We start from the raw sequence: 14421 nt of genomic DNA, 5'->3' as shown, positions 1-14421 counted from the left end.
AATTAGAGCTGCATGTTTGAGGGAGGCAGAACACAAACGTTCATTCATACACAGAATTAAAATATTTCCTTCTCTGCTTTCTCCCCATTTGAATTTCCTCCATAGTCTTCAACCCACAAGGGCTATCTCCCTTTTTTCCCAACCCCCAACCCCATTTCTTTTCAGCCAAGTGTCAGGGATTCTAAGAAAAAATTAAGTGAGGTTCTTCCCTGTGCAGTTTAATACACCTGTATTAAAGCCTGTATTAAAACAAGGAAAGGCCGAGAGTTTGGCCTAGTGGTTAAAGTGCTTGCCTAGCATGCATGAAGACCTGGGTTCAATTCCTCGGTACCACATACATAGAAAAAAAGCCGGAAGTGGTGCTGAGGCTCAAGTGGTAGAGCTCTAGCCTTGAGAAAGCCCAAGGACAGTGCTCAGGTCCTGAGCCCAAGCCCAGGACTGGCAAAAAAAAAAAAAAAAAAAAAAGAAACAAATAAAACAAGGAAAACCTTGTGTTGTTTATAATGAATCTGGCATATTTTGCTTCATTATACTTCATTAGAAACAATTAGACCCAATGAGTGGGTGGTAAGAAATTCAGTGGTATTTTAAGAAGACACAACCTACAACTTTGCAGAGGAGTGGTGACTAAGTACGTAGAAATATCTGACTTCATTAGTATATACTGCTGTGGATGATGATAAAAGTAATTTGTGAGTTTACCTTGCAACCCAGTAGACAAACCTATTTCAGAAAAAGATCAGTAACTAAAAATAATGAGTATAATGTTTGCAAAAGACATTTCCCAGAAAGGACTAAATTATCACTTTTATTTGTCGTATTATAGAAAGCTTTTATTGAAATGAATAAGAAAGACACACAATGACACAATGGAATTCTATGCTGCTGTCAGAAAGAAAGACATTGCCCCATTTGTTAGGAAATGGAAAGACTTAGAAAAGATCATATTAAGTGAAGTAAGCCAGACTCAAAGAACATAAGCTCAATGGTTTCCCTCATTTGTCATAATCAATAGAAACCTTGGGCTCTCCCAGCAGAGATTTGCAATAGAACAAAACCTTGATACCAAAGGCCATATAGTAGGATGCTAAATGAAAGGATCTCTAGGATATAGAAACATAAGCCATATAATGAATGATTGTTGTTCTTAAGATACTATGTTATCTCTCATCTCTTTTGCTGTCCCTTGGTTATCTCATATTGTTACAATATCTCACTTTGTTACCTGATATATCGGATATATTTGTATTTGGTTACTTGAAATTGGATAGGGAACGGGGGAAAACAAGATGAGGGGTGGAGGTGGGGGGGGAGGGAAATGGGTACCAAGACATGTGAAAGGGTATCAATGTATGGGAATTAATGCACCATCTATCTGGCAAATATCATGTAACCTTTCTATTAATTACAATAAAAAATATATGAAAAAAAGACACACAATGCAGTTGAATTTTTAGTCCACTTTTAAATTTTTATTTTAGTGGAAAATCTGAATTGATGACACTTTACTTAATTTTCTTATCTAATGTGTTTTTTATACATCTTGAAATCCTATGGACAAAAATGATTTAAATACACGTGGTGATTTATTTTTAAGGGTTTTTTTTAGAGCAGTGTAGTGGTATCTTTTCTAAACATTTTTTTTCCAATTGAATCACAGACACCACCAGAGCAAAACGAAGCCAGGAGAGCGATGGCGTTGAATATATTTTCATTTCCAAGCATTTGTTTGAAACAGATGTACAAAATAACAAGTATGTGGAAATTCTGTCCAATTTATATCTGACTGTTGTTTTTTCAGAATGTCAACCTTTTTACAGTTTACATTGTACACTGCCACCATTTGAAGTGCATTTGAATTGATTATAATATCTGCACCTCATAGTCATCATAATCATTGTTACCAGCTTCACCTCTGGTTTTCTTTGCATCATCTAGATGGTTTTCTGCTGAGCTCAATGTATAAGAATTATTTTTCAGCATGTGAGCTTGCTAGTGTCGTACCTTGTCCTCTTTCCAGTCCACTAATTGAATCTCAACATGTGAGCTTGGGTACCGTTTTATTTTTTAAAAACCAGTGGGTAACTATGTACAGTGTTGCCAGTTCCATCTCTTTCATACATGCCTACCCCTCACACAGATACTTCAAAAGCTTGAAGTAAAACTCCACACATAGCACTCCCTCTAGCTAGCTCTGGTTTCCCCCCACCCACCCCACGCCCAGAGTTTTCATTTGCTTCAGCATGACTATTTTAGGGTATCAGAAAGCAATGTATATTTGAATGTAGGCTTGCGGGACTTTTATTGAAACATCAAAATACTTTCTTCACGTTTGGTGCAATGATTGTGTTTTTATAGCACATAATCACTGCCCTGGTTCCATTAGCCACCACCCAGCTTCTGGAGTTCTGAAGGCCAGCCTGGTTAGTCTGTTGGCAATGAAATTCCAGTAGTTTCTATTGTTTGCCTTATTCACTGTTTTATTGCATTGCATTAGTTCTGGAAGAAGGGGTGATGGAAAACATTAGGTTTCTACTGGACCAAAGTACTTTTTTTTTCCTGCTTAAGTGTAATCCAAGCAAGTGTTACTGATTTGAAAATATAGATTTTTTTTTAAATTGACGTTTGCTGAAGTACTTGGCCCTGTTTATTTTATTCAACACAGTAGAAAAAATGACATGTTCAGCAAAAGTATCTTTTACCTATGAGTTGTAGCTTTGCCACCTGCATTTTTTTTAACTCACAAATAATTCTGATATGTCTCTTATTTCCCACAGGTTCATTGAATACGGCGAGTATAAAAACAACTACTATGGCACAAGTATAGACTCGGTTCGGTCGGTTCTAGCTAAGAACAAAGTTTGTTTGCTGGATGTTCAACCTCATGTAAGCCAGGGAAGCTTTCAGTACCCTGGTGGCTTGTGTAATTTACTATGCTTCATATGAACATTTTCGTATAAGGCTCTTTTAAAGATTAGTCATTTCACTGTCATTTGAAACTGCCCCTTTAGGTGGGGAATAATATATTTTTAAAAAATAATGGAGAGATAGAATGGTGAAAAATATGACACTGATCAGATCCATTATTCTGATAAACGAATGTGTTCAACTAAAACCTGTATAATGACTTAAAAAGGAAAAAAGCAAAGTTTTTTTTTAAACACTTTTTTTTTGGTGTGTATGAACTGGATCTAAAGCTTGAACTCAGGGCCTCGTGCTGTCTTTGAACTGTTGTACTGAAAGCTAGCACTCTGCCAGTTGAGCCACCGTTCTACCTGAAGCTTTTTAGTGACTAATTGGAAATAAGAGTCTCACATTCCTACCTGTGCTAGATATAGTACATTGTCTGGCCTCATTTTAAGGAGTTTGTCACCTTTGTCAACAGCTGATTGAATAATAAAGTGTGGCAACTCGTGTCTGTAATCCCAGCTACAGAGACAGAAGTATGAAGGTCATACTTTTCCCCAGACAAAAACTAGCAAGTATCTGCATCAGAACCAAGCCAGATATGATGATGTATGCCTGTGGGCTCTGCTGCTTGGAGGCAGAGACAGGAGAATCTTATTTTGAAGCCAGCCTGAGAAAGAGCGTTGAGCCCTATCTAAAAAGCAAAACTAAAAGCAAAAGGATTGAGGGCATGCCTCAAGTGGTAAAGCCTTTGCCTAAAAAGTTTTTGAGGCCTTGAGTTCAGTTCCAGTACTACAAAATAAGTAAAGTGAAATGATGAGATGTAATGTATCCTAAGATGTGCTTTTAGTTACACAATAATTTGAAAGAATTTTCTCTTCCAAATTATGCTAAGTGAAGTAAGCCACGCTTAGATAATGGATGCATGTTTTCTTTCCTACAGGGAAGCTAGATCTAACTTATAAACATACAAATAAACACATAGAGGGTTATGGGCACATGTATAAAACATCTTAACCAAAGTATAGGATATGCAGAGGGAAATTCAAATGGTGTACCTCTCCTTAGAAAAATGTACAGTCTAACAAAATGAATAACAGGAGCTGGATTCTTGCAGTGGTTTATACCTGTAATCCTAGCTACCCCAGAGGCTGAGATCTTAGGATCACAGTTCAAAGCCAGCCTAGGAAGGAAAATCCATGAGACTCTTATCTCTAGTTAACTACCAGAAAACTGAAAGTGGAGCTGTGGGCTCAAAACAGTTGTTTAAGCCTTAAATAAAAGAGCTCAGGGATACCACCCAGGCTCTGAGTTCAAGCCCAGCAACTCACCAAAAAGAAAAGGAAAAAAAAAAAACACTAAGAAACTGGTACTTGAGCTGGCAGGGGGTAATAAATGAAGAAAGAGAGGAGCAGGAAGAATGCAGTCACCGTATTCAATATATATCCTATAAAACTGGGAAAATTGAAGGGGGGATCTTGGAATGGGAGGGATGGGGGAGAATGATGGGAGGGATGATATGGATCAAGATGTTGTTGTATTCATAAACTGACATATTGAATGGTAACCATTTGTACAACTAAATATGATAGTAATAGAAGTTTTTAAAGCATGGTTAACAATAAGATAAAGGCCCGTTTTACTGTCATCTTTTACTTAATAAATTATGGTTTACCTTCTCTCCCATCAATAAAGCATTTACCATTCTCTAGCCTAAAAAAAGAAAAAACAAGAAACTTTCTTCATAAAGTAAAATTAGTAATATATAAGGTGGTAAAGAAATATGACAAAAATTTTCTTCTTTACAGACAGTGAAACATTTAAGGACACTAGAATTTAAACCCTTCGTGATATTTATAAAACCTCCATCGATAGAACGTTTGAGAGAAACAAGAAAAAACGCAAAGATTATTTCAAGCAGAGATGACCAAGCTGCTGCAAAGCCCTTCACGGTATGTATGACGATGTGTTCAGTGAGACCTTGACTGTGGAAAGGCCCGTGTGCCTGCAGGCAGCTTTGAAGACCAGTAAAAACCACCATAAATGGTAGAATTACCGTTAGGAATATGTGCTTTGAACAATTGTAATTTCTGGTGTGTGTAGATGGAGCTTCATAATTAAAACTATTTTGTAGTACTGAGGATATCATAATTCAATGGCCTAATACACACAGGCTAGATTCCATCCACATCTACATGCTGATTTTTTATTTCTAGGCCAAACATTTACCTAAAAGAATAGTTTAGTTTTAAGATAACTTTTTCCTTTTTTCTTTTTAAAAATTTGTGTGTACAGGTCCTAGGGCTTGAACTCAGAGCCATAGGCATTGTCCCTGAGCTTTTATGCTCAAAGTCAGTACTTTACCACTTGAGTTACGGCTCCATTTCCAACTTTTCGGTAGTTTACTGAAGGTAGATTATTGGAATTTTTTTGCTGGCTTTGAAATATGATCCTCAGATCTTAGCTCTTACCCTCCTGAGTTGCTAGGATTATGGGCATGAGCCAACAGTCTTTTTCTTTTTCTTTTCTTTTCTTTTTTTTTTTTTTTTGGTGGAGGGGGCAGTCCTGGGGCTTGAACTCAAGGCCTGGCCACTGTCCCTGAGCTTCTTTTGCTCAGGTTAGCACTCTACTATTTGAGCCACAGCACCACTTTTGGCTTTTTCTGTTTATGTGGTACTAAGGAATCAAACCCAGGGCTTCAGGCATGCTAGGAAAATACTCCTCCATTAAGCCCCAAGAATCTTATTTTTTAAATCCTAAAACACCAAAATCATGTAGTTCATCATGAATAATCTCAATGCAAACTGCAGTTGTCTCCTAGTATCAACAATCACATTTAGTAAGTGTGATTTCAGACATGGAATTAGCAGATTAACATTCAAATGTGCATTTCCCATGACTGCATCAGGAATGGTGTGTTTGTATCATGTATGTCATGATACATGTGGAGGACACCTGCCTTTCCCTTTTCCTTGTCTTTATTTCCATTATTAAGAGAATATATCCTACATTTAGCTTGAAAGTAAGCAGAGCCAGGTGCCAGTGGCTAGAATTCTAGCCACCTTAGAGTCTCAGATTTGAGGTTTGAGGTATGAAGCCAGTGTAGGCAGGAAAGTCCATGAGACTCTTACTTCCAATTAAACATAAAAAGTTGAAAGTGGCACTGTGATTCAAGTGGTAGATTGAAAAAGCTAAGGAATAGGACCCAGGCTCTGAGTGCAGTCCTCAGTATCAACACACACACACACACACACACACACACACACACACACACACACACACACACACACAGCTTGTGAACAAGTAAAAAGTAAAGAAGGTGATTTTTATTCCTGGCAGAAGATGCAACTCTGAACCCAGAAGAGCTGTAAACCCAGGGTGGGATAATGTTTGCATTGATGTGAGCTGACTTAATTGCCTAGTTAATGAATTTTTTAAAAAAATTTTTATAGGAAGAAGACTTTCAAGAAATGATTAAATCTGCCCAGATAATGGAAAGTCAATATGGTCATCTTTTTGACAAAATTATAATAAATGATGATCTCATTGTGGCATTTAATGAGCTTAAAACAACTTTTGACAAATTAGAGACTGATACCCATTGGGTACCAGTGAGTTGGTTGCATTCATAACAGAAGGAAATTTCCACAGTTATCTTTGTAAAGGTGCATGAGCTAATCAGTTGCCATTTTAGTGGTAGAGTTTTGTTGCTGGGTTGTTGTTTTTTTTTAATTTGTATCACTGTCATTGATGTACAATCTTGGTAAAGTTGAGTACTAGTGTGTTACCTTTTTACCTCCTTATTTGAAACTTTGTGTGTGACTATGAGATCTAAAACTCCACATTTTCACTGTTTCATATTCTTAGCAAAACTCCGAATGAACCTTCGGGTATCTTTAGTAAAACTCAATCTGCAGTGTGAGATTGAAGTTTTCAAACAGATACCCTAGACATGGCATAGACAGGTTGGAGTTCAGTGCATCCATGAGCCAAATGTGGTGACTTTCACTTGGCACATTGCCCTTGAAGGTATTAATTGAGCATCTTGAATGGCTTCCTACAGATATGTCCCTTTGTTATTTTCAAATGAATCCTCATAAATCTAACTGGGCTAGTGTCCTCTTACTGTTCAGAAGGGTAAATGCTTCCTTGCATACACAGAATATGTTCATAACACAGACATTTTACAGTCTAAAAGTATAACTAAAAAATGGACCCAAAGCAAGTAGCTTGTATTCTCGTGCTTAGCAGTTCTATTGTATAAGATACAATACACTAAGCTACCCAGACAGGTCTCAGATCTCTGATTCTCTGGCCTCAGCCTCCATAGTTCTGGGATTACAGGCACATGTCCTCATACCCAGCTTGGAAAATAGATGTAAACATTATTATAAGCATAAAATCCTTTACGGGATTAGTAAGAATAGTGGTATCTTAGGGTAAAAGGGCATTTTGTTTTACTTGCAAAGACTCAAGACATTTCTGGACTAATCATAAGGTTTTCCTTTATTTTTCATTTTTGAGCTTTTGATTTGCTCAGTATATCATAAACATACGATTCTTATTCTAAAATAGTTAAAATGCATTTTATGCATTAGTGATACAGCTAAAGAAATGTGTTTTTGTACTTGATCACAGTTCATTTAAATTGTACTAACATGTGTTTTAAAGAACTTTTAAAATTGTACAAGGGGACTTTATCCAGATAAACAATAGATACGTATACTGTACTTTGATCAAATTCCCTGACTCTGTTACTCTCTTAACCACTGGGAAAATTTAGGTGATATGAATGTCTTTGTCACCAAAACCATGAGACACCCTCATAACTTTGACATTGTTAAGTATGTTAAGAATAACACTTACATTGTGAGTGTTTATATGGAGCCTCCATTCTCCTTGGTTACTACCGATCTTCATTTAGTGGAAACTGCAGAGGCCCATAAGTTCTGTTAGAGAACATACCATCCTTGCATGCCTGAAGTCGTGCCAGTAGAGAATCACTGCTCTGTGACCTGCAAAAGAAATGATTTTTGTTACTTTGTAAAGAGTTTAGATGTCACGTTTAAAGAAAAGTAGAAGTAGTGCAGTTTTATATATTTATGAGATATCCAAGAAACATATTTTTTTAATTATCAAATGGGGCTATTCATAAAATAAATTATATGTAAAGATGTCATATTATAAAATAGTTTTATAAGTCAAGGTCAACATTCCATGTAAATATCTGACCTTTGCATGCAGCTAGATCCACACATATCGTATACATACACTGCACGTTTGGTAGCATTTATCACTGGATTTCCTTCAGACACATCAGACACAAGAACCTAGCTTCCATATTACATATGACACACTACCATTTGCTTCCATATTACACTTGTACCAGAATAGCCTGATAGACTAAATGTTACTTAAGTTTATTGATTACATAGGAGCCATTCAGTTTTTTTGAAAAAGGAAGGTGTGTAGCAGAATTATTCAATCTTATTCAAGCAATTTTAACATCATGTAGCTTAAGAAAAGTATAAGTTTTACATACAGGGCGAACCTTAACTAAACTTTCTTTTTCTTTTTTGTGCTAGTCCTGGAGCTTGAACTTAGCCTATGTAATGTCTTTGAGCTTTTCTGCTCAAGGGCTAGCACTCTACTATTTGAGACACAGCTCCACTTCTGGCTTTGTTTTTTGAGGTTACTAGCCTCACAGACTTGCCTACCTTCGAATGTCAATCCTCAGATCTCACATCTCAGCTTCTTGAGTAGCTAGGATTACAAGCATGAGCCACCGGCACTTGCTTGTTGACTAAAGTTTCTTTTAAAGCACAAAGCAAAACATACGGTGTCAAGAATGATGGAAAATAGATCATATTCTAAGAGATTACTAGATTTCCTTTTTTCTTCCTCCACAGATAATTGTCTCAGTCGTTTATTGCAGGAGACATAGTATAGAATAATGGAAATAGTCTTTTTAGATAGTGGAAGCCTTGGGGATATTATGGGAAAAAAAAAGAAAACCAGTGCTGAACAACATATTTAAAACATCGAAAGGCAATTTGAGAATTTGTATGCATCACCTTATAAGTGATGTTTCTTAATGGTTATAAAGGATGGTTAAAGTTGAATAAGTTCAAGTGAAGGGCTTGTTGATAACTGTGGCTAAAGGCTCTGGATTCTGTAACCACCACCCCCCAACTCCCCTGTCCATCCACACCTGACCTCCCCACAAGGAGAGAGTCCTGTGTACCTCATTTCAGAAGCCTGCTTCCCACATAGAATATCAGCCAGTATTTGAGAGAAGAAGAAAGTCCTATTTGTCAAGACTTAACATCCAACACCAAGAAGAGAATTCTGCCTTCCATTCTAATTTCCTATTAAGACTTGGTTGGAACAAAAAAGTGAAACTGAACTATAACTTTTACCATAATTATACTAACTAGTAGGAAGACTCTTTGTTATCTTCAGGGTTGACATTCCTGATGTTGTATTAGAATTAAATGTATTTGAATATAAAATTGACAAACATGTAATCTCAGATTTATGAAGCTATATTGTTAAAAATCCTAAAGATGCAGATTTTTATTATTTATTTTCTTTGGGACTAGGATGGATTTATAAATAAATATAATGGAAAACCTTTTATCTTAATAAAGTATCTTCAAACACTATATGTGCTTAAAATCATTTTTTTACTTTAATATTCTACTTTATTATATTACTGTTAAGTTCCCTGTATTTTATTGTTTCTTAGAGTAGGAAAAAATATTGACTATGATGTGAAGAGATTGATGTTGTCATGTGTAAAATTAAGGTTTATATTTTTCTCATTGTATTCATCTGGAATTCACTTGTCTTTGTTTTTGTTTTTGTCATGGGGCTTGAACTTTGAGCCTGGGTGCTGTCCCCGAGCTCTTCAGTTCAAGGCTACAGCTCTACTACTTGAGCCACAGGGTCACTTCCAGTTTTCTGGTGGTTAATTGGAGTCTCACAGACTTTCATTCCCCAGCTGGCTTTGAACCGTGATCCTCAGATCTCAGTCTCCTGAGTAGCAGGATTGCAGGCATGAGCCATGACATCTGGCTTTCATGTGTCAGTACTGTTAACAACAGCAGTTTAAAGATTAACAAAAGATACAACAGGATGCTGACCCTAGACCATCCAAAGTGGATGTGCTCCTTCACGCCCATCTGTCCCCTTCCTGCCTCTTCTTCTCACCTGCTATCCCCCTTCCTCTCCCTACTCTTTTTTTCCCTTTCCCTTATTCTTCCCCATTTTCTTCTTCTCACTCTACCCTCAAGTTAAAAATTCTTTTTCTTTTACATAATACACATTGAATGTAATGATAACATTTTCTCACCCCTCATCCCCTCATCTCATCCCTTCTAGGAGAAAAACACAGGTCCCTAAACACACCCTGTACAGGGAACACAAATCCTCCATGCTCACCTTCCTTTTTCCTGTTTATGATATCACTTCCGTTTTGATGATTTTCTGAGTAGAAAAAGGAAAAGATCCTGAATTTGTAACACCATTTGGCTGCCCAAGCAATATTGAGTCCTGTCTGATTGGTGAATAAAACATTTAAAAAAAAATGAAGGCACTGCTGGCTTATTGTTTATTTGCTGCTGAAAGTATTCCCGATCAGAAGCCATATGTATCCACAAGCAACTCAGGTTACTCAACACCTGCTTTCACTTTTGAAGGCTCCTTTTTGTCTATCTGTTGTATGTCTTTCCTTGCTTGATGAAATGATCATCTTAAAAATACCCTGGCTAGCTGAGAGCCTGGGCTCATGCCTGTAATTTTACTTACTCAAGAAGCTGAGATCCGAGAATTAATGGTTCAAAGCCAGCCCAGCCAGAAAAGTTTGTAAGGCTCGTACCTCTAATGAACCACGAAAGAGCTGGAAGAGGAGCTATTGTGGCTCATGGAGCAGAGTGCTAGCTTCAACAAACAAAAGCTCAGGGACAGCCTGTACACCCTGAGTTCAAGCCCCCAAATCAGCACTAAAAAATAATTTTTAAAAAGAGCACTCTGGAGTCTATGAGTTGGGCAAAAGAAATTATTTATATTTTATTTTGTTGAGCTTCTACCTTCTTCCCCCTTCACAATTTAGGTCCTTTTCTACCCTTCACAATGTAAGTGAGAATGTTACATCAGAATTTAAGCTTAGAGAAAGTTGTTGGGTTTGGATTTACAAAATACATTTGTGTTCTAATTTTTATAATCATGAATGTACATTAAAAGGATAATCATTACCTGAGCCTACCATTTAGACTGGACAGTAAAAATGGAAAGGTTCCACTTTTTGAGCTTTTGTTCTGTGAGAATTAATAATATGTAAAATGTGATTGCTGATTCCACATTGAGGTAGAAGATTTCTATTAAATATATTTAACAGTTGGCCCTAAAACAGTGTCACTGCTGTTAATGTTAGAATCTGTAAACCACAAAAAGTAATATTAAAGTATATTAGCTGGATGCTAGTAGCTTGTGTCTATAACCATTGCTGTTCAGGAGGCTGAGATCAAAGAATCTCATTTCCAAGCCAGTCCAGGCAAAAATTCAAAAGACTTTCATGCTTCAGTAACCTGAAGGTAGGTAGGAGAACCAGATTTGGAGTTGCTGGCTCAAATGGCAGAAAGAGACAAATGAAAGCTTGGGGCTCTCAGATCAAACCCTGGTGTCGTGTCAGCTTGAGAGAAGAAAAGAAAGAAGAAGGAGGAGGAGGAGGCAAGTAAAGTGAATTTAAAAGCCCAATCAGGGGGCCAGGAGTTTGTCCTAATGGTAGAGTGCTTGCCTAGCATGCACAAAGACATGGGGTTCGATTCCTCCATACCACACACATAGAAAAAAAAAATGGAAGTGGTGCTATCGCTCAAGTGGCAGAGCAGTGGCCTTGAGCAAAAAGTGTCTAAGAACAGTGCCCAGGCCCTGAGTTCAAGCCCTTGACTGGCAAAAAAAAGAGTCCAATCAGATAAAGCACTTATTTTTCAGAAGAGATCTACCTTCCCATCCCCCACCCTCCCAGTCCTGGGGCTTGAACTCAGGGCCTGAGCATTGTCCTTGGGCTTTCTCAAGGTTAGCACTTTCCCACTTGAGTCACAACACCACTTCCAGATTTTCCTGTGTATTTGGTATCAAGAAATCAAACCCAGAGCTTTGTGCATAATAGAGTGCAAGCACTCTATCACTGGGCCACACTCCCTGCCCCTCAGAAGAGTTTTAAGAAATATAAGTTGTTTTTTTTTTTTTTCTCCTCAACTGAGTGGCATTTTCACAGATGTTTTAATAGCCCCTGATCTCTTAGTACCATTCATAGGTTGGTGTCATGGACAACTCCCCAGCTGGACTTCCACTTAACCTGCTTAAGGCCAGTGGATGAGTTATAGCAAAGCACCCAGACTATGAGCCAAATGGGCCCTTTAAAAATGTGTGTGGACCAAAGGAAATAGTACTTTTAAGTAGTGCAGCAGAGCAACACAGTCGAGATGGTGGAGAGAGGACAGCATGAATGAAGAGACTTGGGGCAAAGGGACTGCTCAGTAATGTCACTGGTTCCTCCCAGCAAGAGGCAGGTCTCTCTTCCTACTGGACATCCCCCAATCTCATGGGGCCAGCATCTGCTAATGCAGACAGTAGCTTTGGTCCTGGGCCTATTTGTCCTTCCTTGTCCGGCTCACTTTTTCCCTATCCTCTTCTGCCTTGAGCAAAGAATGAGCCTTGGAGTTGACTTGCCAAGCTGAGAATGGCTTGGACAGACACTAATGGGATATGGACACAGGAGGGAGGAAGAGACTAGGGTATTGCTCCAGTGCCTCATCTTGCTAAGATAGCATCTGATGCAATCACTGAGTCTTTTTTCTTATTCCCCTCGGGTCACCTTAGTTCTTGGTTCCCTTCACAGATGTAAAGGAGTTTGTGTTTTCCTGCCTTTCTTGAGACTGAATCTCCTGATTTTTTGTTTTGGTGAGCATTTCCACTCTTCATTTTTCTTGGTGCACCTAGCCCCTGTTTTATTCAAATAGTCTCTCTTCTTAGAGACAACACGGGTAAAATAGCATAGCTATTCCAAAGCCTTAAACAAAGCCTCTGGTCCTGGAAGGACAGATCCAAAACACACAGTCATTACTATTTTCCATCTGTAAGATTTTTTTCTCTTTTTTTTTTTGCCTTTACTAGGTGTTCCTGTTATTATTTTTCCCCTGCATTTTTAACATTTCTCCTAGTTATAGCTCAAAGCCCCACTTCAGCTTCTAAGTGGACTTTCTTGTTTTCTACTACTTGCCAAACACCATTTTATTATGTTCCACGCTTAAAAAGCCACCTGGATAGTCTCTCTTTTCTAGTCTCTTTGTTAAACTATCTTTAAGCCCCCTTGCGTGTTTTTGTAATGTGTAAGGCAGACTCTGTTACAACAGAAAAGTTTCAAAAGACTTGTGCAGCTGGGAACTTTTTGATGATTTCATTTTATAAGTCCTCTGGAATGAGCGTAAGCATTAAGAGGCACGGTGAATATGATATCAGTTTAACAAGATCTTTACTTTTACAGAGAAGTTAACATTTCTAGACATTGTGATTCCACCGGTGGCTTTCTCTCCATCATATTTTTTAAATGGAATTTAGCAGACATATAAAAATAGGAAAAAAAAAAGAAATAGAAACGTTGTCATAAATCTTTTCTCCTCAAGTGTTTTTCGATTGCTTCAGAAAGAAACAAGACGAGAAAGTCCAGGTGCTATTTGTTAACGTCAAGGGCTGATGTTTCAAGCATCTCAAAGGGATATAATGAAAGAAAGTAAGAGGAAAGAACACAGGTCCCACATTTTGACAGGGAAATGGGGCCCATCTGGCCTCTACATGAAACAGGAATGGACCAAGCCCACCAAAGCAATGAAGAAGCCCAGCACAGCACAAGTCTCCTGTCCCTTCTTTAGTCAACCCAGGCCAGTCCTTATACAACCAAGGGCCCAGTTGGGGGTCATGACAGCAGGGGGTGAGGGGCTCCATGCTTTTGTGACTCTTTAATGTGGCAGCTGTTTACTGTGGCCACTCTATGTATTCCCAGTGGCCATTTGAGCCCACCAACATTTGACTTTCGCAAGTAGATCCTGAAGACACATCCCTTGGGCTAGAAGTTAGGAAGGCGGTCCTTCCGGTAGGCATTCATTCTCTGTAAATGCTCAGACCTTGGAGTTGTGTCTTAGACCAGCTCTGTTCCTCCACACATTTTTTTTTCCCGTGACTTAAAAACAGACAAAACACAATTCCTAGACATTTCCAATATGTCTATATGCTCTATTTAAAGCTTCCTGGCTAAGATTGTCAATAGTTCTTTTTAGACTGTTGCTATTACAGACATAGTTTCAATAAATATCAATTGGTACTTCTGTTAGAACTTTCTTACTTCTCTGGGCGGGATTTCTAGTGATGAGGTTTCAAGGTCAAACCAGATCCTTGTACATTTTGATAGCACTAAAGTGTGTTCTTGGGACATCATTCTAATTGCATCATACA

General features: G+C 38.0%; 1 protein-coding gene across 3 annotated transcripts in view; it reads left to right on the top strand.

Moving 5' to 3' along the window:
- Window positions 1-14421, top strand: part of Mpp7 (MAGUK p55 scaffold protein 7) — a 188184-nt gene that overhangs the window by 163339 nt on the left and 10424 nt on the right. For 2 of the 3 annotated variants that reach the window (XM_090319103.1, XM_090319102.1), the window contains exons 14-17: window positions 1661-1754; window positions 2778-2886; window positions 4716-4859; window positions 6360-7160. In XM_090319103.1, the coding sequence (XP_090175229.1) occupies window positions 1661-1754; window positions 2778-2886; window positions 4716-4859; window positions 6360-6539 (527 nt within the window). In that variant the 3' untranslated portion in view covers window positions 6540-7160. Of the gene's footprint in view, window positions 1-1660; window positions 1755-2777; window positions 2887-4715; window positions 4860-6359; window positions 7161-14421 lie in introns of those variants that run through there. The other variant, XM_090319105.1, reaches the window with a different exon arrangement.

This window comes from Megascapheus bottae, chromosome 26 (assembly GCF_031878675.1).
Source record: "Megascapheus bottae isolate mThoBot1 chromosome 26, mThoBot2.hap1, whole genome shotgun sequence".
Lineage (NCBI taxonomy): Eukaryota > Metazoa > Chordata > Mammalia > Rodentia > Geomyidae > Megascapheus > Megascapheus bottae.
The sequence above is the reverse complement of the archived record's forward strand: the minus strand, read 5'-3'. Positions and strand labels throughout refer to the sequence as shown.